The sequence below is a fragment of the Doryrhamphus excisus genome, linkage group LG3 (genome assembly GCF_037039965.1).
Source record: "Doryrhamphus excisus strain RoL-2023G ecotype Guam linkage group LG3, RoL_Dexc_Guam_v1.1, whole genome shotgun sequence".
NCBI lineage: Eukaryota > Metazoa > Chordata > Actinopteri > Syngnathiformes > Syngnathidae > Doryrhamphus > Doryrhamphus excisus.
This window is the reverse complement of record NC_136359.1, coordinates 14,089,331-14,112,846: the sequence shown is the minus strand read 5'-3', so window position 1 is coordinate 14,112,846 and position 23,516 is coordinate 14,089,331. Positions and strand designations below refer to the sequence as shown.

Here is a 23,516-nt window from a genome sequence, read left to right as displayed (position 1 = left end):
AAAGGAAACTCGCCAATAATAGACAACAGAAGCTTGTAAGGCCTCTAGGGAAACCTGGCGATGGCATTTACGAACACTGTCACTTAAAATGAACAAAGAATATCTTTCAGCTCTTTGTCTTGATGTTATCAGCTCTGTACCGCATATGCGATGTATTTATATACACACAGACTGTACTGCATGTACGTGCTTTAAAATTATTCTCTCTTGACAAGGACATTACTTAAAAAAGGACAGCAATAACCTCGCCAACGCATTTAAACACACCGAGATGCTGACGAAAGGAATCACAGAATGAAAGAAGGATACAAATCTCCAGAATAGCGAGTTGTCGTCACACATCCGGAAAGCCCAAGAGATTGTGTGGCTGTCACGGACAAAACACTGCATGAATATTTAGCAGCCAAATTAAAATTACAAAACACTAAAAAAAAAGAATAGGTGAAGTAAAAAAAAAAAAAAAAAAATATTCCTGAAAACACCAGTGGGATACGTGGCCACATTTAGCTCTCCGCTAGACTATACATCCTCCTAACAGGACCTGAGAAATGTCCTCAATAATGTGGAAGAAGGTGAGCCGAGCAATGAATCCTTCATTTTAAGAAAATGGAAGCAGACTGGAAGCCTGACTGTACTCACAGACCATACACAGGCTCACAAACACCTCAGGTTCTTGTGCTAATATGACACAATGAGATAGATATTAGCTTTAATTAGCACAGTGGAAGAGTGGTTAGCATGTAGGGTACACAGTCAGGAGATTGGGAAGATATGGGTTCAATTCTCCTCTTGGGCATCTCTGCATGGAGTTTGCATGTTCTCCGTGTGCGTGAGTGGGTTTTCTCCGGGGACTCCGGTTTCCTTCCACATTCCAAAAACATGCTAGGTTAATTGGTGACTCTAAATTGTCCATAGGTATGAATGTGAGTGTGAATGGTTGTTTGTCTATATGTGCCCTGCGATTGATTGCAGGCTCAAAGACAGCTGTGATAGGCTCCAGCATACCTGCAACAGGGTAAGCAGCATAGAATATGGATGAATGCAGCCAAAGATCAGAAGCTGAACTTCTTCCTCCACTGTTTGTCACTATCCACGTGTCACCCTGTGTTACAGTTTGCTCATTTCTCAGTTTATGTCTTTAGTTCCGGTTATCATGCTCTTATTTTACATTACTTCCTGTTATGATCTGTTCTGTTTTCATTTGCCTTTACTTTCCTGATTGAGTGCACCTGGCACTAATTTGTGTTTTATTATTCAGTTCAGCTGGTGGCATCTTGCCTACATCGGAGCATTGATTGTTGCATGCTTGTTTGTTGCTGTCTTGTGCCTTCGGCGTGTGTTTTTGCCACAAGTGCTGAATACTAACATAAATAACATATAACATACTGTGCATATGTGCATAACATTAATTGAAAGCTCCACCATAGTATTTTACCATCATATGTTCATCATATAGTATGTCTCCATCATGTGTCACAGAAAAGCCATAAATCTAAATAGAAGCAGTACGTTAACGCTAGTTAAAAATTGTTTAACTAGCTGCATCACGGTTCTGTGGGGAAGTGGTAAGTTTTTTTTTTGACTAGCATGGTATATTGTTATGCTTAATGCAGCGGCCGTCTTGTGTCACTTCAGAGATCCCGTAGCCTGTGCATAAGCATTGCTCAATGTCATGTAAACAAAGCTAACAGTAGTGCCACCATGTATAATTATATATGCCAGATTCATGTCAGATTGGCATGATTATATCAAGTGGATGATAGGCTGATGTTGATCTTTTGACCCACATTACGTGAATTAAACTACAACAAAAAACTTTCCCAGTGCTAAAGATGAGTTATTATTTCTCATCATACAGTATAAAGATGACTATAGGGGTGTTATATATATTTACAGGGCTCTAATTATGTTGAAAAATGTTTTTTCACTTATCACGATTGTGTCTGGAAGCAATTAACAGTGATAAACAAGGAACAACTGTATACCAGAAGTGCTATGCTATTTTTAATGACTTACTGCCAAAACACCAGTCGCTGAAACCTTTGTAACTGAACTTGCGGACCACTCTAACGCCATTCAAGGATCAGATTTAGCACAGAGGATGCCGGATGAATAGCTTTGCTATGGTGTGTCTAGGGTAGGTAAAAAAGATATGCGAAACACTGACCAGTTCAACAAAGGACAGGCCTCCATAGCTGTGGGCCACGATGAAGACATTCTTGGCTGCAGCTTTGGACACAAAGTGATCCCACACGTACAACACGTGTTCCTCAGAGGAAGTGTTTTCCTGAGGGAAAAACACACACAAACAGACTTTTCACTTTTAGAATTACAGCAAACTTTGACAGAGTTGGTGAAGAATCAGCCAAACAACTAATTGAAATGTCATGGTACAGTGAAAGGAAACAAAAGAGAAAGAGAAAAGTGATGGTAGCCTGAGGAGATATCTATAAAGAGGCACTCTTTACTGAATCAATAAGCCTTGCATATTGCAAATGCCCTAAATGTAAAACTCAATAGGCTTGGAGAGGTAACGTTTAAATCTTAATTTGTAACTCGTTGCTCAATCAATGGCCTATCTATACGCCAGTGGCTGTTGCACGGGGAAGACACTTGGGAAGGTCAAAAGAAAAATAAGAAAACATACAAAAGATATACTTCTGGCACTACACTTCCACAACCAATTTTATCACACACAATTGCATACACAAACAAAAACACGGGCAAATAGGCACATTGTGACAAGTCAACATGTTGACTCAACAAGAGTGATATAAAACACTAATCCAGGGCTGGAAAAGTAAAAGAGTGACAAGGGCATACAAACTTAAACTTATGCTTTCAGACTTTGATTTCCTATCAAACCGTCTTGCTTGCCACCATTGTTGCAACACACATGATGCGAATCAAACCCCTGAATCACAGCACCAACCCAGGTGTACTGTATGATGGCAATTAGATGGTTGTAACCCTGGGACGTACATGAACATGACCAAACACTTACAGTATTTAGCATGCTGATCTAAATAGAGACACATTTCTTGCACCACTGAGAACTATTGAGTGTCAAACATGCATTATGACTTAAAACCAAACAATTAGTGATGAGAGCTAAAGGACAGAAAAGTCTTTGGAGACCAAATGTTTTTCCTAACTGCGTGAAAGAGAAAGAGTATATTTTTACATAATGAGAACTACTTTGATAGTTTTGCTCGAGAAGGCAATGGGAAATACAAAGGACACAACAATGAAACATAAAATTGCATGAAAAGAAAGAGGATGGATGAATATCATAAAATTAACTTCACCTCGCACACAATGACAAAGTTTGCTACTAATTATAGTGCATTGCTATGCTAAATTCTTGTGACAAGAAAGTGACTATAATAGTGCAGTGCAAAATACTTTGTGTGCACCTGATATGTGTTTTTGTTGCTGTGTTTGTCTCGAGGTAAATTAACCTGTCAGAGTGTTTACAGCTAGATTAGCAGGATGGGGGTGTAGCGTCAGCACCCGCCTCCACTCACCGGGTGTGATGCAAGAGTAGGCAACTGTGCTCTGGCCTGCCCTCCTGCCATCAGGGTTGTGTGTGTGTGTGTGTGAGCGTGGGCTAGTGTTCATGGTGGAGGGCATGCAGAGACAGAGATGTCTGTCTGAAAGGCTGTGACATCAAAGTCTTTTGAAGCCTCCCCGCTCTCCTCTCCGCCATGTCGCCCTTCATCAGCGAAGCCTGTTTCATTAACTCCATCCCTCGCTTCTACCTTCTGCTACCTCTTGTTCTTCACACACCGCCTTTGTAATTGTGCCTGACATAAGCCAAGTTGGTTGTGCTGCAAATTTATGTGTAAGACATCTTCACTTTAAAAGATGCAGTCCTTGTCTGCTTATTTATTTATAAGAACATGATACAAAAGCTTCATAATGGCAGCTGGAACGCCTCCTTTCCATTGCCATCCCATTCCCATCACCTCAAACACATTCACATTTTTTTTCTTGTCCTCACTCTCAGCAGCACAAAACAGTGACTGACTTCTACCTGGCATGCCACTGTATAGTGAATTATCTAAACAACATTTGCATATTGCAATTATTTCCTGGGGTTAATTAGCTGCAGTGGAGCGCACCGCCCTGCGAGACCAGCCTCCTGTCACCAGCTCGCTCTCACACACATACACACTATTTTATATTATTTATTTATTTGTGTGTGTGTGTGCCAGGGCTGTCAGAGGATTGTCCCAACTGTACACCTGTTGCCAGCATCCTTCAGCCATGACTGTCAAGGGAGAGTGAGGAAGTGTGCTGTTTGTAGGTGTTTACAGAGTGCACAGTAATCCATACTGTCCCCTCAGATGAAATAAAATTCAATTCTCCTCTCTAGATAGACTGCACAACGGGCACTCTGCAGAACTATTATCAAAAAAGATGTGCAGGGAGGACATCAAAAACCAGATAGAAAGAAATTAGAAAGTATAAAGTGCAACTCAATGAAATCAATATATATACACAAGCTAATGTGATCCAATAAAAGAGTAGTACTACATTTGCCTTTACAGACTTAGAAATGTCATGCTTGTGTTTTCTCCGGGTACTCCGGTTTCGTCCCACGTTCCAAAAACATGCTAGGTTAATTGGCGACTCCAAATTGTCCATAGGTATGAATGTGAGTGTGAATGGTTGTTTGTCTATATGTGCTCAGCGATTGGCTGGCGACCGGTCCAGCGTGTACCCTGCCTCTCGCCCAAAGTCAGCTGGGATAGGCTCCAGCATACCACCGCGGCTTGACTGAGGATAAACAGCATATTGAATGGCTGGATGGATGGAGAACAAGAAACTTAAGTGTTTTCGTTTGGAGAAAAGCTAGCAGGTCTAGCAAGAACAGGGCAGACAAACTGCAAAGAATGCAATGACGATGAACTATGGCATTGCTACTAACATCACTACAATAAATGCTAATACAGTAATGTGGAAGTGGTAGTAAGCACACAATAAGTTTACGCACACAATAATCCTTGCAATCCACTTCACTTCAATGCTCACAGTGTTGGCATAAACAAGTGTGGCTCTTTTCTTTGATCGGAGCTGAACTGTCTAAATGTCCAAGCAGAAGCTGTAGTAATGCTACATTTTATCAAAGTTACAGTACTTAAATTTTTGTCAGATCAAAACACATACAAGTTTGAATTTGTCTGTTAACCCTGGCTTTGCACCAACTTCATAACTTCATGCATGAAAAAAATTGTGTTGACAATTTAGCAAAATGGTCACTATATTTAGCTAGAAGGGATACGCTTAAAAGTGATAGAAAGTGAAAGTGTTACTTGCATTTATTCGGTAAATAAATACAGCAGGACAGGACCTGCCACTGTACATCTGTGCAATGGGAGTCTGACTTTCCTGACATTACATTTGATCAAAGTGTCATTTCTTCAGTGTTGTCCCATTAAGGTATAATAGTAGCAGAAATGTGAGAGGTGTACTCACTTTTGTGCTACAGTAACTATAAATTTCACAAACACAATAAATGATCAAATTGAATGTTGTTGACCAAAACACAAATATGCCCACATGTTGAGGCGCTCCATTGGGCCACATAGTGTGAAAATCTATCTGAAGCACCATGCATTAAATGCTTTAATATGTCCTGATCAGCACAAGACATCAGTACATGATTGCTTCATTTTGCCTGATGATTAAATATTAAATTAGCAAAGTACATAATTGCATGTTTGCTATTAGCGAAGAGGTTATCAGTTGCCTTGGTGTGTGTGTGTGTGTGTGATGTTTGTGGGAGTGCATGATTGCACACTGACACAATGCCAAAATGGAAATAAATTACACCTGCTTGCAATAGCTTTCTCAACAACGTTTTCTAACAAATGTCCTTCCTGTGTCTGTTTTTCTTCTTATATACTTCCTTGTAAGATAGAGAGATGAAGGCTAGAAAGCTGTCTGGGAGCTGATGAGTCTACAAGAGATGAAGAAGGAACGATAAGGTATGTAGATGTGAAAATGATAGCGGCGTTGTGGGTAATTAACAGGTATAGTAGCTATGGCAAATAGGGACTATAATGATGTGTGAGGGAAGAAAAAGTAATGCTAATAGGAGAGGGGAAATAATGTGTAAGTGTTATTTACACTGAGTGTATATACAGGAGGTTTTATGCATAATAGAGGAGAAAGAGTGTGTGTAGGGGGTTAGGAGGTGAAAGAAGGGTAAAAACTACAGCATACATTCCATACGATGTGCAGATTAGCGTGCAGACACTGTATACAATAAAACAGCATGACCTTGATGAGGTCACTCTGCTCTGACAATATTTACCAGGGCATTGTTTCAAATCAATAACTCATTAACAAAGTACAAAGGAAGTTGCTGTGGGTTTGTGAGATTCTTTATTAGAACAGAGCAGCTGCGGGCCAGAAAGGTCATCGCTGTGACATCTCGGTGAGCCTTGTGCCGTCGCTCAGATTGTCAGGTGAAATTACTGCGAGCCATTAATTGACATAAGGCAAAGAAGAGCGGGCAGGCAGACACAGTGGTGTTTGTTCCAGGATGACCCTGAGGTGTGCTGTGTATGTGTGTGGGTCTTTTTTTTTTCTTATTCAGGTCAGCCTGTATCCACAACAAGAGAGTGTATCGAGACAGAGAGCTCAGTGGGTGGGGAGGGCGACCAGGGAGGGCAGGATGGATGTGTTTGATGGTTGACCTAACTAGAAGATTGGGAGCAGGGGAGTGAGACCGGCTACACTGTTTTTGCCTTGAGCAAACACACACACACACACAGGTAGTAACACAATCACTTAAGCCTCATTTCCTCATTTTTATCTCACTTTGGAAAAGTTACCACTGTTAAACGTTCCAATTGCTCAAAGTTGCGAAACAAAAACATACAGTAAAAAAAACCCCAAACAAAACCACACAGCTAGGACACCCGAGTTCGATTCCACCTTCTCTGTGTGGAGTTTGCATGTTCTGTCTGTGCATGCGTGGTTTTTCTCCAGGGACTCCGGTTTCCTCCCACATTCCAAAAACATGCTAGGTTAATTGGTGACTCCAAATTGTCCATAGGTATGAATCTGAGTGTGAATGGTTGTTTGTCTATATTTGCCGTGTAATTGGCTGGCGATCAGTCCAGGGTGAACCCCGCCTCTCGCCTGAAGACAGCTGGGATAGGCTCCAGGACGCCTGCGACCCTCGTGAGGATAAGCGGTAGAAAATGAATGAATGAAAATACTGAATAATGAATAATTAGTAGTCCCACCCTACTTTTTGCTTGATGTTTTTCAACCAATCTTGGTCTCATTTGTGGTAGGTGCTTGTCAGTCTCCTGAAGGTGTGTACCAATTTTGTGGTGTTTCAGCTAAACACCCTACAGTGGGTGCTTTGCACAGCGCATTGAGCTGTGTGAGAAATTTCAAGTCAAACTTTGGAGTTTGACAGCATCGCCATGTGGTGTATTATAACAATAGCACAGGCAACCCTGTTTTGCCAAAATGTAATGTCACTTATGTGTGCAAAATGATGAATTACACCAAAAAATGACTATAACTGATCTCCATACCATACCAGTATTGGTGAAACATGTACCATCCCACCATTATGTAGATAGTTACATTATTTACTGACACATACTATCACCATCCTGCCGAGATACTGCAAGATCAAATGCAAGATCAGGTTTTAGTGTTCTACCTTTGGGTAGAAAAATGCCAGCAGAAGCAGTACACAGATGTGGTTTAGAGCAACCAACATAGAATAATTAAACAGAACTAAGAACACACCCTACATCACCGCTGCTGCCACAAAACGGCAGATGAAGACACACAAAGGTCAAAGCGCTGACTCGGTAATCACACAAAAACACGCAGCAGCTACACGGATGGCGTCCAACCAATTTGTTCCTTCCAGCGAGCTGCCCTCAAGCCTTGGCCGTTGACCTCTCCTCTGACTGGGTTCAGAGGTTAATCAAGTCCTTACCTGTCCTTGGGTGTGCTGAGGCTTACCTTTTGGCATGATCACAGGTCGAAGGTCAAATAAATACTGTCTGTATAATTACTTGGGGGCAAACGACTGGGGCACAGTGGTGAAAGTGACAAAGATCAGAAAAACCTGTCCCTTAGTGGGTGAAAAAAGTAGCATTGTGTTGAATACAATGTGCTTAGGTGTTTATGTCTCGTGTGAGTACATTAGAGAATTTAAGATAAGCTTGAGTTCAAATGTTAAACAGGGGATAGAGTAAAGGTCTGACCTGTGTCAGGTGCTGCTGGAAGTACACCAATTGGTTATACAGGTGAGAGCTACACTGTGCTATAATGCCTCCTCTACAAGTGTCTTCCTTCTAGCCACGGAAAGAATACCCAACATAATTGTAATAGAAGTGAGGCTAAAAATGTTTAGCATGAGGGAATTTTAAAAAATCTTTCATCATTAAGAGAAAAGCCAGAAGACTTCATATTTTCTTCCTGGAATACAGTGAGATTATGCCGAATGTATAATTGAAAAGCAGAAAGATGTCAAGCATTTGATGTTCTCTGGTTCCGATTATCGGGATGTGTCCTTGAAGTTTCACTGAAGCTTAGAATAGTTGAGGGAAAAAGAACAGAGGCTTCCTCAAACTGCCTTAAAATGCTATAGAAGTGAGTCTGTCAATTTATCTCTAAACATTTAAAAGAGGTGTGATATAAAGAGAGCATAAAAAATAGCTAGGAAAGTATTCTTTCATTTATATATATATAAGTGGTGCTCAAAGGAAGACGAAGCGCTGTTTTTTTTTGTCCCCTTTGCTCTTTTCCCCCCTTCTTCTTTTTCAGGGCCTGCTGGCCTAATCCCAGCCAGCCAGCCTTGGGTGAACTCTTTGGAAGCTTCTTAAGCCCATGAATGTGCCTTTTGTTCCTGCCATTCCTCCGCTTGGCTGACAGAAAATAGCTAACTGGATTACTGCTAAAATTCAGAGTAAAGTGAACTCCCAAACTTCTATATGGCATAGTGCGAAGAAAGCGCCCCCCTGCTCCTCTTGCTCTCCTCATCAGCATCCCACTTTCTATATCCTCCCATCACTCCTTACTCCATCAAACATCCCCCCTAAATATGGGCTGCTGGTGTGTGATCTGACGCAGGAGGAGAGAAGAGGGATTAGATAAGGTTGAGGGGTTGCAAACTATGGACCTAAGGCTAAAAAGTAGGATCCCTAAAAGCACTAAAGAGCTTATTAATGGGTGTAAGGAAGCATATTAATCACCTCAGCTTTATTAAGGGCTACTGTTCATGTGTGTGACTGGCTCATTGAACTTCATATAATACAAAAGGACAATGCATTTTGCTATATTATTATCTCAGTTGTAAAAATACTATGCAAAATAGTGAATTAAGTCACATTTTAGTCACATTACAATGAGAAAAGGTGTATATATTTGAGTGTGCAAATGAATGGCTGTGTGCAGGTGGTCTTGGAGCTCAGCAGGAGTTAACAGTGCGAGGTGTGGAGAACAAAAAGGTTTGTATGTGTGTGAATGCACGTGCCTTGGGTGGGTTCTGTTCAAAAAGATGAAAACAGGCCCGCTAAAGAGGTTTGATTTGATCCACCACCCACCCTGACTAACAGAGGTAAAAGAGAAGGCTGTGCACACATTCACTCGCGCGCGCACACACACACACGTCAAAACCTTAGTTCTTTTCCCCTCTCCTTCATTCTTTTGTCTGCAAGTGTGTGTGTATGCGTGTGTATCTGCATATGTGTGACAGCTTACTCCAGGGAGGACAGAGCATAGCAGCGGCAAGTAAGAAGGTGTTTGTGTGTGTCGCTTGCTTGCTTGACGGAGGCAAGGTCAAACACACTCACATCCAGCTGACTTTTGGGGCAAAGATCAAAATTCAAAGGTCACCAACACAGAGACAACCTGTTCAGTCATTAATCTTTATCCCGAGCCTTGCAATCCCTGCATCTAAGAACAAATGCACTGTGGTGTGAAAAAAAGTTTGCCTGTTTCCTGTTTGTTTGTTTTTTTCTTCTTTTTTGTCACTCTTAAATGTTTCAGATCATCAAACAAAAAATACGAGTCAATGACAACACAATAAGAAAAATCCAAACCTACATGGTCCTGTGTGGAAAAAGTGATTGCCCCCTACACTTAATAACTGGGTGGGTCACCCTCAGCAGCAACAACTGCAATCAAGCTTTTGTGATAACTTGCATTGAGTCTTTTACCGAGCTGTGAAGGAATCATCTTTGCCGAATTGTTGTAATTCAGCCACATTGGAGGGTTTTCGAGCATGAAGTGTATTTTTAATGTCATGCCACAGCAACGCCATAGGATTCAGGTCAAGACTTTTACTAGGAGATGCCAAAGTCTTCTTCTTTCTTCAGTCATTCTGGGGTGGACTTGCTGGTGTGTTTTGGATCATGGTTCTACTGCAGAAACCACGTTTGTTTCAGCTTGAGGTCACCAAGAGATGGCCAGACATTCCCCTTCAGGATTTCCATGGTTCCATTTATCACAGTAGGTTTTCCAGGTCCTGAAGCAACAAAACAGACCCAGACCATATTATACTGTTGGTAGGATGTTCTTTTCTGAAGATGTAATGGGACAGGCACGTTCCAAAAAATTTCAACTTTTGCCTCCACAGACGCAGTGTTTTCTCAAAGGTCTTGGGGATCATCATCATGTTTTCTGCCAAAATTGAGACGGGCCTTAATGTTCTTTTTGTTCAGCGGTGGTTGTCTTGGAACTCGCAGGCCACTGCTTCCCAGTCTCTTTCTTACGGTGGAGTCATGAACACTGACGTTAAGTGAGACAAGTGAGGCCTGCAGTTCTTTGGATGTTGTTGTGGGGCCTTTGGTGACCTCTTTGATGAGTCGTCGCTGAACTCTTGGGGTCAATTTGATTGCATGGACACTCTTGGGAAGGTTCACTACTGTTCCATGTTTTCTCCATTTGTGGATCACGGCTCTCAATGTGGTTCATTGGATTCCCAAAGCTTTTGAAATGCATTTATAACGTTTTCCAGATTGATAGATCTCATTTAATGTCTCTTAATTTATGTTTTAAGGGGGTGGGGGGTTCATTTTTTCCACACAGGGCCATATAGTTTGTGATTTTTTTTCACCCTTAATAATACAAAGTTTCATTTAAAAACTGCATTTTGTGTTCCGTTTTGTTGTCATATTTAAATTTTTTGATGATCACAGCAAACAGTGTACTATTTACTGTACTACATACAGTATTTTATTATGTATACACACACACAGTGCCTGCAGAGTTGATATGTCATCTGTAAAGCTGAAGTTTAAATGCAACTTATGGCCAAAGTGCTGCAATATGCAAGAGAAAGTTAGTTGGGAATTGAACAAAATTTTTTGAGTGGATTGATTTTAAGTGGACAAACACAACCAGGTAGTGATGCATCACCATCAGTCAAAGAGACTGAAAGACATTATCAAATGATACACAGTATATTATGGTAATATATTTAAATTTTGTAATATGTATTATTTTATTCCAATTGTATGTGAGAAACAATGTCAAATGTATAATATGATGACTAAATATGTTTATACAAATAAATTATCATGAACATCTTACCCCGAATAGATAACTGTTCTTTCTACAGTTCAGTAAATGAACGTCTCTGGCCACTGTATTAAGAGATTTGCTATTTAAACATTTATGTAGTATTTTCTTAAAGCTGCAATCATTGTGTCATCAACATGCCTTGGAGTCTAGTTCGATAAAGTTGTAAAAGAGACAAGATTGTTTAACAGTACAGTAATTCCAAGATGCGCGCTCTGAAAAAAGATACACAACAGCTGCATATTGCCTTTGGCTCAATGCATCTGATCCTGTCTGGCATGCATTATGCAAGCATGGGGGAGTCGAGACAAGTTCGACATTAAGATGCGAATCATATCACATCTGTCTTTATAGGATAGGGAAATATTGGTGGGTGGGAAGACTTAATAACCACTGTTAAAAGTTACAAAATTCTACATGCAGGAAGGGAAAGATGACATCCACAACATACACACAAACAAAGAAACCTTGAGGCATATGGCCTTGTTTTAAACTTAGCAAAGCTTTCCTGCCTCTTATTGAAAGTAAATGTTGACACAAGATAAGTTATGTTGTCTTGTCTGACTTTAAATAAAGAAGTGTATTACAAATTCTTACTGGAGCATGTATAGTTGTACTTTACAAACTTACATCAGCCCTTAAAGACAAGAACATGCTCTCATCATAAGTAAGTAGCATGAAAGAAATAAGGAATTGGGTGAAAACCACCGTAGTCTTGAGTTAATTAACATTTTCTGATGAAGTCCAACCCTAACTAAAATATAGTGGTTTTAGGCAAATATATTATTAATAACGGAGCCTATCTGTGGTATGGCCGGCCAAGTTTATGATAGGTTTCAGTGCAGGACAGATGCAGTGACAATTGATTGTTAAGAAAATAGTCAGTCACTCTTAACACATATATCCAGCAATTCATTATTTTAAAATACTTTCCATATATGAGACCCGAACGTAAAAGAGTAATTAACTGTAATTAATATTTACATATTCATTACAGCCATTACAGCACCATTATGGTCCTAATTTTACTGTTTATTTTTGTAGTTACAAAAGCAGTCCATAAAAATATTCTTTAATGTGACTTGAATCGGGCCCCAATTATTCTCCACAATGGCTATACATTTATTCAATGACTAACTTCCTTTGTTTGACCACAGCTTGTTCCAGACGTGTGTCTACACATCTGTTAATATGTGCGTTTGTGTGCAATCAGTGTCACATGATAGGAATTTTGCAGTGACTTTGCACAGTGTGTGTTGGCGAGATAATAATCCCAGTAGTCAACAAAGACTGAAGGGCCCGAGCTGCACTGACCAGCCCAATGCCATCATCACGGAGAGGAAGAGCGCAAGAGGGAAAGAGGGAGAAAAAGAGGGCGAGAGGGAGGTAGCCATGTGGTTAACACTTGCTCACTGAGAGGCGACTGGAGCCCGGCCAACCTCTTCACACACAGGCTGACCACACAAGAGCCTCTCTTTCTCCTTCTGCTTCCCATCCTCCCTTCCACCCTTGTTACTTAACATTTCCTCCCCTTGCCTTCTCCGATGGACACCTCCCCCATCATCTTTTGTCCCTTCCATAGTTCCTCTCTTCGATTTTCCCACTTAAGTATTTTTTTCACAAACCCAAAACATCACCTATCCTGTCTGTGTATGATGCACATCTAGTCCTCTGTTCCTGCCACCATGCCTCTCCAAACACTCACTCCACTCCCTTGCTAGTTCCCTCCCTCCCTCCCTCCCTCACTCCTCACACCAAACGACATACCCTTATAGGGATCCGCTCCGTCTCTGTTTCCTTCTGTGGGTTGCGGTACTTCTCATAAAATTCTCTCCTCTTCTTGCCCTCTTTGTCATCTCTACGTTCCTTCTTTTCGGCAGGTTCGTCCAAAGGCTCGGTCTGTGAGGGCAGAGTGGACGACTTGTAGGGTTTCTCTACCTCCAGGAAGTTCTCGTTTGGGTTGAGTACCATCACACTATAGCCCTCCTAAAACACAGAGAAGACGATGTACAGTATTTAAACACAGAATCAATATCATTTACATATAGAGCATATAATACATATATATATGTATATATATAGTTTGTTTTAAATTTGCCTGTTTATACATGCCTTAATTTGTGTGATAAATGAAAAACTGAAATGTAAAGGCATTCCATAAACGGATTACTAAGTAAAAGGATTAGATTATATGTATATGGACACACATAAAAGCCCAGTTTTATTACACTAAATTGTTTCCTATTTTTATAATTTGCTTTCAGTGATACAATTATTTTATTTTTACACTGATGTCGTGTGTACATTCCTGAGCAAATGATACCAGGAGACACTTAAATTATTGCATCACTGAAGGGAAAAAAAACAGCAGCAGCTTCAGTCAGTGAATAGTACTTAGTGGCTTTAAAGGCCATGTGTCTCTTAATATCAAACTCAATCGATCCAACATCACTCAGTCTGAGATTTGTGTAGCCCCATCTCCAAACGTGTGTATTTGTCAGGATTTGTTTGTATAGACTCCAAGACAAACTTGATATAAAAAGCAGCTTCAATTACACACTTTCAACAACAAATGTAAAAATGTAACTGACATGTGCCCTCAAAATGAAAACAACAAGTTAATCACGGTGAGATGGACATTGTTTTTGTTATTGTAGCGCCAGTAATGACTTCTTCAACTTTGCAAACAATTTTAATTACCTGTGTTTATTGTCCCGAGCACTCTGAGAATACAGCAGGAAATAAGTGGAATCATGTTTCACTTTGGAGGTTCCCACACAACTCCTTTTGTGAATACACACAAACCCCATCAGATTCAAATGGACACACACACACACACGGCAGTTTCACACCGCACAACACATGCCGACAAGTATGGGAGATACACACAAATACCTTTAGGGGATGTGAGAAGGAATTAAGAGAGGTGGCGTCTCTCTTGGCGTCCTCGCTGCCTTCTCACAGCAGCACACACATCATCTCTTTCTTAATAAGTGTTAACGCAATGTGCTTGTCCTCCCTTCAATGCCTGTGAATGTGTGTGTCCCTTCTGTGCCCATCGACATCAAACCTGCCACACACCCTTTCCTTTAACACCTGCCGTGTGTTGACAACGACAAAATGACACATTGTCACTTATTCAGATTATGGAATTAAGTCTGATTTCCACTCATTTTCAAATATATTTAAATGTGTCTGTCGCAGTGATATTCATAAAGTATTTTTTTTTAAATAACATTTTTCAATGAAATTGTCATATTAATTTTGAGCATTTTGGAATGTTCCATGCAGTGGAAAGCAGATAAAACATACAATATACACTACAATATAGTCCTGTTCAGTGTTGTTCTTGGAGATACGTGTCATCATTTAGTGAGTGATGTATATCCAGGAGTATACTGATATCTTCATGAGTTTGACTGCTGGACAGGGATCTATTGAATTCGGGACACAGATATTACATTTGCGCACAACGAGAGCGTTGAAGTCACGCTATCATACATGCAGACAGATGGATGACCAGATGAAAACAGATCAGACTCAAGCAAGGGAAGCAAGAGATGGAGGGATGTAATAGAACTAGAGCCACACCAGCTTTGTGGCACTGCCCACTGGTGGCAGCCTGGTAACATAGCCGAAGGGAGTAGTTCATGAGGGAACTCATCAAAAATAATTATATAGAAAACAGAAACAAATGCATGGATATAATAGAAAGCCTGTCAGGAAAATGAGGTGAGATTCTGGACACAAATGCATGCAGTAATTTGTAGAAATTTGACATATTTTAGAGTTTTCATTGACTATCTTTTTTTTTCCAAACTGTTATTATAAAAATTATTTTTCTACCCTAATTTGTCATAATAATGACAAGATTTGTCCCTTGGGTATGTGCGCCAAGTTTGTGTATTGCAGCAGGACTTTTTGGGCACCAGTTTGGGATTTCTATATACAGTAAAGAAAACATATAAACACTTTTTTTTGTTACAATTTCATACAAAATGTTTGTTAGACCACATGGAATCATGCAGTGGCATGCATATGCACAAACTGTACAGTAGCTGTACTACCATCAAATAAATAATGAACTCAATGCAAAAAACATCAGTTGTACAATAATAATTCCATCTGAATTATAACAGCATCCAAGATACAAAAGGGCCACGTGTGACTGTGTTTGAAGGAGGAAAAGACATCAAACAACATCGCATCTCTGTGTTCCTGTTTTTCCCACTAATCCTGGTTTTCCCAGGGCAAAAGTTAATGGTCCAACCACACATGTCCACGTGTTCTGTTGCTAACCCTGAGTGGCCTACAAGCAGGGTGAGCCTTCAGTTCCCTAACCCTCGCCCCCTCACTCATCAATAACCCTTTCCACCCTTAAGCATTCTGATGCTAACCTCAAGTGGGCCGAGTAGCATGTAGCTTCCTCCTAATGCCACAACACTCGGTCTTGGCCTATAGCCCATGGCCTTTGTTTTGAGGTGGGCTAACACACCTAAGCGAGCTAAGAGTAACCCTTTCAGTTGTGCAATCACCCATAAGGACATTGCTGTAAAGACAGCCAGTGCTGATGCCGTCTAGAGGAGCAGCGCCGCCATGTTCGCTTCCATGTCGGAGACCGACATTAATTGACACTGAGAAGCTTACACTGATGTCGGGACAGCTGACAGCTCTCCCTGCTTAGCAACTTCCTCCCCATGTCTCGTACACGCAACAATGAGTCCAAATCTAATAACAGAGCAACTACTTAAATACTAAATAAATATTTATTTTTAAAAAGTGTAATAATTGCATGTTTCTTGTTTAACGTGTACTACAAAAAGTTACACAAAGGGCCAAAAATGCATTGTACTTAAACGGCACATATGCCGTATAATTTCTCTCACAAGGCTAATATCCATCCTTGTTTTGTGACAGCTAAATCCTCCAAAACTGTTCCAAAGTGAGGTCAGTCAGTCTTTTGTGTTAACTGTTAAGTCTTGCCCACACTGAAACAGTGTGGCTAAATCTGATCTTTGTGTTGTGATGTGCTGTCAAAGTCTGAATCTCCAAACAAATACTTGCAAAGCTCGGGTCCACCTGCTTCTTATACTAACTAAATCTCCCCCACACAGATTTGTAACATTTGGGGTTACTTTGTCTTTGTACGAAACACACACAGGCACTGTCTGAAATGAAACACACACACAGTTCTCGAGCGTTGGGTCAGCCATGTCTTTTCTGCTGCAGTGTGCAGGTTGAGCCTCTTCCCATGCCCTGTGGGTGCCCCAGTGCCACCACCACACTGAGTCCCTGCCCTGGGGCCAGCGGTCAAGAGGGTTACTCCGACCCCGCTATGGGAGGGAACCCCGACCCCCATCACCCTGCTCTGGACGCTCCTTAGCACTCTTTTGTTGGCCTGTCCTGCATCTGATAGCAAAACAAAGGCTATCACTGCTACAGAAACCAGCTTCTGTCATCATGACGAGAAGCCCTTTTTCATCATTAGGCCATCTACCGCCATGTTGCACTGGGAATCATTGAAATAGTGGAAACAAGATTACATTTTTGTAAATAATACTAAACCATACTGAAATCTTTGTTATAGAATATTTAGGCTTACAAATAGCATGATGCTCTTTTCATAAGCCTCCTATGGGCTCCCTTTATGGTTCCAATGGAGGCTTTTCATCCAAAACCAAGATGGCCACATCATTATTTTCTCCTCTTGTTGAATTATTAGCAAAAGTGCTGCCTGTGTGTGTGTGCCCGCCCGTACAAGGGTTAGTAAATAAGATGTCCCCCCCCTTTAAGACAGCAGCACCTCTATTTTTCCAATGGCACTGAAAATGAAATGAAATGTGTCTAATATGCAGGAGTGGGGAGCGAGGCAGCCGGAGTGAGAGGGTGTTTCATCTGTGCGAGCGAAGCTTAGCACGGCTTTGATGTGAGAGCTCTCATGTCGTGAGCAGGGCTCTGGGCGAGGGGGAAAAGGACAGCACTTGACAGGTACAAAGCATGGCTGATAGTGGTCATGGGTGCATGCAGTGAGGACAGTGGACGGCGTGGTCGTGTGAATTTTAGATTGCACCAACGGTCACGGTAAAGAATGGGAGCCATTAATTCATCTTAATGCATTTGTGTACTTGTACAGGCGAGCACCCGCTGTTACAGAGTTTACGGGTGTCCATTAAAATTGCCCCCGTAGGTGGCATACACTATTAGATTTCTGTCAAGGGGGTCGGGGCAAGAGGTGATCCCTTTTCTGAACAGCTTTCACTTCCTTGTTTCAGCAATATGCAGCACCTGATTCGCCCCTGAGGCTTGACTGACAATGGGAAAGGGTCACCCAGCGTGGCCAATAGGAGGAGGAGGAGGAAGGGAGGGATTAAGATTGAAACGTGGCACAACAACTCACAAAGAAATTTTCAACAGGTTAGATTATCATATAATATGAAAGCAAAAACTTAAACAACCAGAACAGTTAGATAGTACCCTTAAGAAGGACGAATAATACAGTAATACGGAGTACAAGCTCAGTCTGCTTTTGTGTGACCTTGACAGTCTACAAGTCCCCCCCCCCCCATCCAATCAATCCCCCTCTTTACTCACCCCTCTCCTTTTCAGCTGAGATACCACACAGATCGCACAGTACTGTCACATTAAGTCACGGTGCCCCCTTTTTCTTTTTAACACAGCATCAGTCTAAGCCACCCCGCCACCCTAAATGCTCTCTCAACACACTGCTATGTTTCTCTAAGAACAGAGGGGCATGAGACTACTTTACTGTACCACAGGGGTGATGAAAAGACATGTGTGGATCTTAGGGGTGATGTGAGAGGATATGAGATGGGACTGTCATCAGCCTGTCAGGACAAAATCCATCATCCTCTTGATAACTATGGATGCCCAGGGGGCGCCTGTCAAAGAGCACCTAAACTTGACTCAATATTATTATCTCACTGCTTTTTCTGTAAAAGTAAAAAAGAAAAAAAGCTGACATGGAAAACAGAGAAGGAGATATTACAATAAGAATACGTGGTCAGCAGGGGAAATCATAATACTTGCATGCACCACAGTGCCATATCCACAATACTGGGGACATCCACTCAGTCTAATGAGATCTATATACAGTGGAACAGTGGAGTAATATGTCTTAGTTTTAGTACACTGTCTCGGTTATCATATGGCCAAACACTGAGCTTAAGAAATTAGTCCAAAAAAGCACCCACATGTTGGTGACTGTCTCTGTGAAGAATGGATAGTGTTTTTCTCAAGATGGTACACTATAGACGGACAAAAGGATTGTGATGTAAAGGTAGGAACCTTCAACATGGGTTTCAGAGGGAATGGTTTAATAGGGACATATAATAGAAAGTGAGCCAGGCCAGTGTGTGAATTAATGATTTTACCTGCTGCTGAGGTTTACACTCATCATTGTGCTAACCAGCAACAGTCTTCAATAAAGATAAAAATGATGTTAAATGTTGATTTTTAAATTTTATTCGCCATTCATATGTATTTCACAGTAAAGCTATAATTATTATTAATATTTTGGGGGATTAAATGCATTTACTTTATTTCTTATGGGAAAAATGTTTTTGTATGTTTTGGTTTTTGTCTGGCCTTTTGGAACAGGTTAATGATGAAAACCGGGGTTCCGATGTCTATTCAAATGCCCCAAAGGTTGTGCAATTTAGAATTAGATTGAACTTTAGAGTTCAAACCAAACCTGGTTAGCTACAGGAGTCACCACTCATTATGAATGTGCTAATGTTGAAGCTGCACCTTTTGGGGGGATTTTGCCCATCATTCATAATCTTTATGTGAAACATGAACACATATTTACCTTTTCTGTGCACTATAATGCAAGAAAATGTGTTAGTTTGAGTTAGCTAACAATGCACGTAATTGGGAGGTACTTATTTCGACTATGAAGCCCTCAATAATAACCCTCTAACAAAGTTTAATCATTTTATATTCATGCGGTGATCATGCATTAACAAGTATATTGTTACTTCTGTCAAAAACAGCAGCATAGGAACAGCGACAAGACTTATAATGTCCGCTCTCATTGGGATAGCTGCGTCTTCCAGCACAAGATTTGAGCTACGGTCCGCAGATTTAAAAAAAAAAAAAAAGCATCTTGTTGAATCTTCCTAGTGAAATTGAGAGCCAGGTATCCACTCGTCCATCTGTTCCGTCTGTGACGCTGACATGAGCGGCTGGCGAGGCGTCATGTAAATCCGCTAGATAAATATGATTATTCCTATATAATATACTATTATATATATATATATATATATATATATATATATATATATATATATATATATATATACATATATCTAATAATACAATACAATATATATATAATATACAAGTCAGTTACATAAATTAAACACTGTTTTTTTAGGTCCCAATGACGTGCATTGTTAGCTAGCTCATATTAAGTCATTTTATTGCTTTATAATGCACAGAAAAAAGAAAGAAACATGCATGTTTTTACAATTGTGGTTGTGAATGAAAGGATTGTGAATAATGGACTAAGCGGTTAACTTATTTTTATATTTTTATGATAGCAAAGAATGTAGAAAAAATGGATGTATAGTTCAAGAGATGCAACTCACAGGAGCAACACAACCTTGTCAAATGTCTTTAATGTCCATACTTAAAGACACTGCATACTTTGGACACCCCTGCATTAAACTCCTTGACAAAAATGTTTCAATTTATCCAAACTGACAAAGGTACCATTTGATGTTCAGCAATGCTGTAACCTTTACCTGTTAATTAAATTATCTGGGGAAATAAAATAAAACCACCAGTTCTCACCATCTGCCCACTACATTGCTATCGCTTCTCATAAAGAGAGCAAATTTAATTGCATCTAAATTCAAGTTCAAAGGCTATAAGTCAGTGTTTGCTCACACGTGGAAGTTAATAAGAAAGTGTGGTAATGATGAGCTTTTCTCTTGATCTTAATGAGCACAAATAGTTTAGGTTAGAATTAGATGCTAAACTCTACAGCTAGTCGTGTTGGTAATAAGAAGCAGGGTTTTTAACCTTGGCACGAATGTCTGGGCTCATTTGGAAATTGTTTATATGTGGAGTTGAATATTTATAAATGAGTTCAAAGTGGAACAGTGGGGTGGAGGAAGTGAAGAGAATAGCACAGCTTCTGATCCCTGATGCTTCAGCTCTTTTTTTTTTCAGCACACATTTACATGTCTTTCTTTTAATTTTCATGTCTCGCTCCTACCGACCTTTCTATTTTCAGCACCTTGGTGAAAAGAAACACAAATAGTAAGGGCACATTTAAGACTAATCCAGTAACTCATTCATTACCAATGCCTCAGAGTGTTTGCCTATCGCTTTTTCTTGTGAGCACATGATTGTGAGGATGTTAGCAAGCACCTGCGTAGACACACTCCACCACATTAACACACAATATGCTCTGGCATATACACAAAGTTCTTAGGGCCCGCTTCATCTGCTCTCAGCACCACACATTAGGGAGGTGCAGGCTTAGGGGCGTAGGGGCGTGTGAGGCTTGTGGGGGTGGATGTAACATTAATCACCGTCCAGGTGGAAATTGTCAGAGCTATCGATTGTGCAAGTAAATGTTACCAGAGTCATTTATCAACATTTTTTTTTTTGGCGCTTGTCTTTAGCAAAGATGCGACAATGAATGTAAACTTACAGCAATGGAATTTAGAGGTTCAAGACTCCATGGTCACTTGGTCATTTTAATAGATTAACTACTATAAAAAAAACTGTATCAAGTGTATTCTTGTTTTTGGAGTTTCCGCTAGTTTATAACTACACACCACAACAACTCATCTTTGTAAATAAATGGCTACATAATTTAATCAAAATATATTGAGCAGGTACGTAATGGGGTGGTCTTCAAAAGCAAAAGTGTGACCTTCAGAAGGATGAATCCCTTTTGTGGTGTTGCTTGAACATTGAACACCGTTAACAAATACTTCCAGTGGAGTTCAAAATGAGAGTATAAAATGTGATTGTCACAATACGCTATACACAAGAAGACTACTGAGCCCACAGCTGGAAAGCTGTGGGGAAATAAGGACAGGTGGATTATTCTGACGCCGTTAGCATTTTGATTTATAAATTCTATATTGTCTCCCCAAAGCATACACATGTATTTTTAATGAGGGCACAGAGAGATATAGATCATGGAATGATAGGTGTGTCCCTGCCCTCCTGCCTAACTATTTAATGTATAAATCAGGAAAAGAGGCGAAAAGAAAGGGGGAGGCTTAACTACAAAAAATAAATAGAGAGAAAAAGGAACAACCCTGCTGAAAGGTACGTATCAGTGCACAGAATAAACATCTTCTAATAACACAGTAGAATGGCTTTAACAACTCTCACGCAACCACATAATCAAAAATATATACGTATGTACTGACCACTTTGAGGCACCTCATGTTTGGACCATCTTAAAATGTCCTTTAACCCTACAAGATAAATAAACAAATAAAACGCATTTCAAAATTGTTGATCCACGAGTTGCAAGCGTGCTGTGATGGCTGTTATCTGCCAACAATCCAAATTCTTTTGATGAGACAATACTGCTGTGTCATTGGTATTAATCTTACTGAACATCACAGCAACACAACGACCTCAACAGGGGAAAGGTCAAAGATTATTCCCTTACCCTTGCCCTGTTATTGTGACCTAAGCGGGAGGGCTGCATAGAAACCTGGTGGTCCTGTTGACCAAAAGGACTGTCGTTATGTGAAGTGTATGTGAAATATTGCAGTAACTTTAATAGCTACGAGAATTCATTTCATTTTGATAGTGGTTCTCTTATGTGCAAATGCTACAAAAAGGAGTATGGGCGCATCTATATAGCCATAATGCCACACACATAGTCTAGGAGAGAGTGACCTCTTTCTAAGTGGAGCTGCACTACAGGTCCTTGAGGTTGCCACAGCCAATCACAAGCTGTGTTTGAAGTGTGAATGGTAAACACAGAGGCTGCTCTATCCTGCCATTTACTCTGCTTATTTTCACAGGATGCAACCAAGAGGTAGTGCAGAATATTTGAGCATGTGTGTCTTCAAGTGCATTTTCCCCAAGTGTCATTACCACATGGCTGGGTTCACGCTCCACAGCACACACACACTACGCATGTATGCTGGAATCCCCTTCATCCTTTCCCTCTGCAGCTATATTATGGTAAGCTTAAAAAAAAACTTGGACCAGTAGACATTTTCCTATTAACCTGACGCAGGCTTCAAAAACAGTTGAAAGCAATTAACCATGAAAAGCAGCTGTAAAACACATCAAGGTTTTCTTCAGTTCTCTTTCACACAAAGTCCAGTCCATTACCACAATCCTCACTCAAAGGTTCTTTCAAATCTACTTTCTTTTTTTTTTTTTAGGACCACCTGTTGTCTATTATTTTTACATACCGCTTTTCTCATAAATCATAACCATAGGTAATTAATCAAGCTGTCAAAACAGTGACCGGAGGTCACCTGGAAGGGTCAGAGGTGGTTGCAGGGCCAATGGAGGTCAGGGTCACACTGCATTCCTCATTATCAAGTTGGGATAGGAGCAAACCGAAGCGAACACAGATGGGGGTGGGTGGTGGGGGGGCAAAGGAGACACACAGAGACAGGGAGAAGGAGGAATGGACAAAGACAATGTGAAAGAAGCTGTCAAGATGCCTGCAAATGAAGAAACAGGGGGTGCGATCAATTCTGAGAAGGGAGACGTCACCATAAGGAGGTGGGGGGAGAAAAAAAAGTTGTCAGGGGAAAAAAGAACAAAAGAAATCTGCAAGCTGTTTCTACTGTATAGACCTGAAATTGGCTGCAGTGAGGAGAAAAGAAGGTGGTTGGATAGTGTGAGGAGAAAATGGGAAATCAGCGGTAGAAGTATGATTGCTATCTTGTTCTCTGTCCTGTGTGTGTGTGTGTGTGTACACGATGAGG

At 40.6% G+C, this 23,516-nt stretch overlaps 1 protein-coding gene across 4 annotated transcripts in view; it reads right to left on the bottom strand.

Annotated features, from left to right (window-relative positions):
* The window catches only part of arb2a (ARB2 cotranscriptional regulator A), a 139,799-nt gene that overhangs the window by 70,866 nt on the left and 45,417 nt on the right, over positions 1-23,516 (bottom strand). For 3 of the 4 annotated variants that reach the window (XM_078789688.1, XM_058071921.2, XM_078789690.1), the window contains exons 7-8: positions 13,336-13,554; positions 2,168-2,287 (exon numbers count right to left, since the gene is read on the bottom strand). In XM_078789688.1, the coding sequence (XP_078645814.1) occupies positions 2,168-2,287; positions 13,336-13,554 (339 nt within the window). The remainder of the gene's footprint in view (positions 1-2,167; positions 2,288-13,335; positions 13,555-23,516) is intronic. The other variant, XM_078789689.1, reaches the window with a different exon arrangement.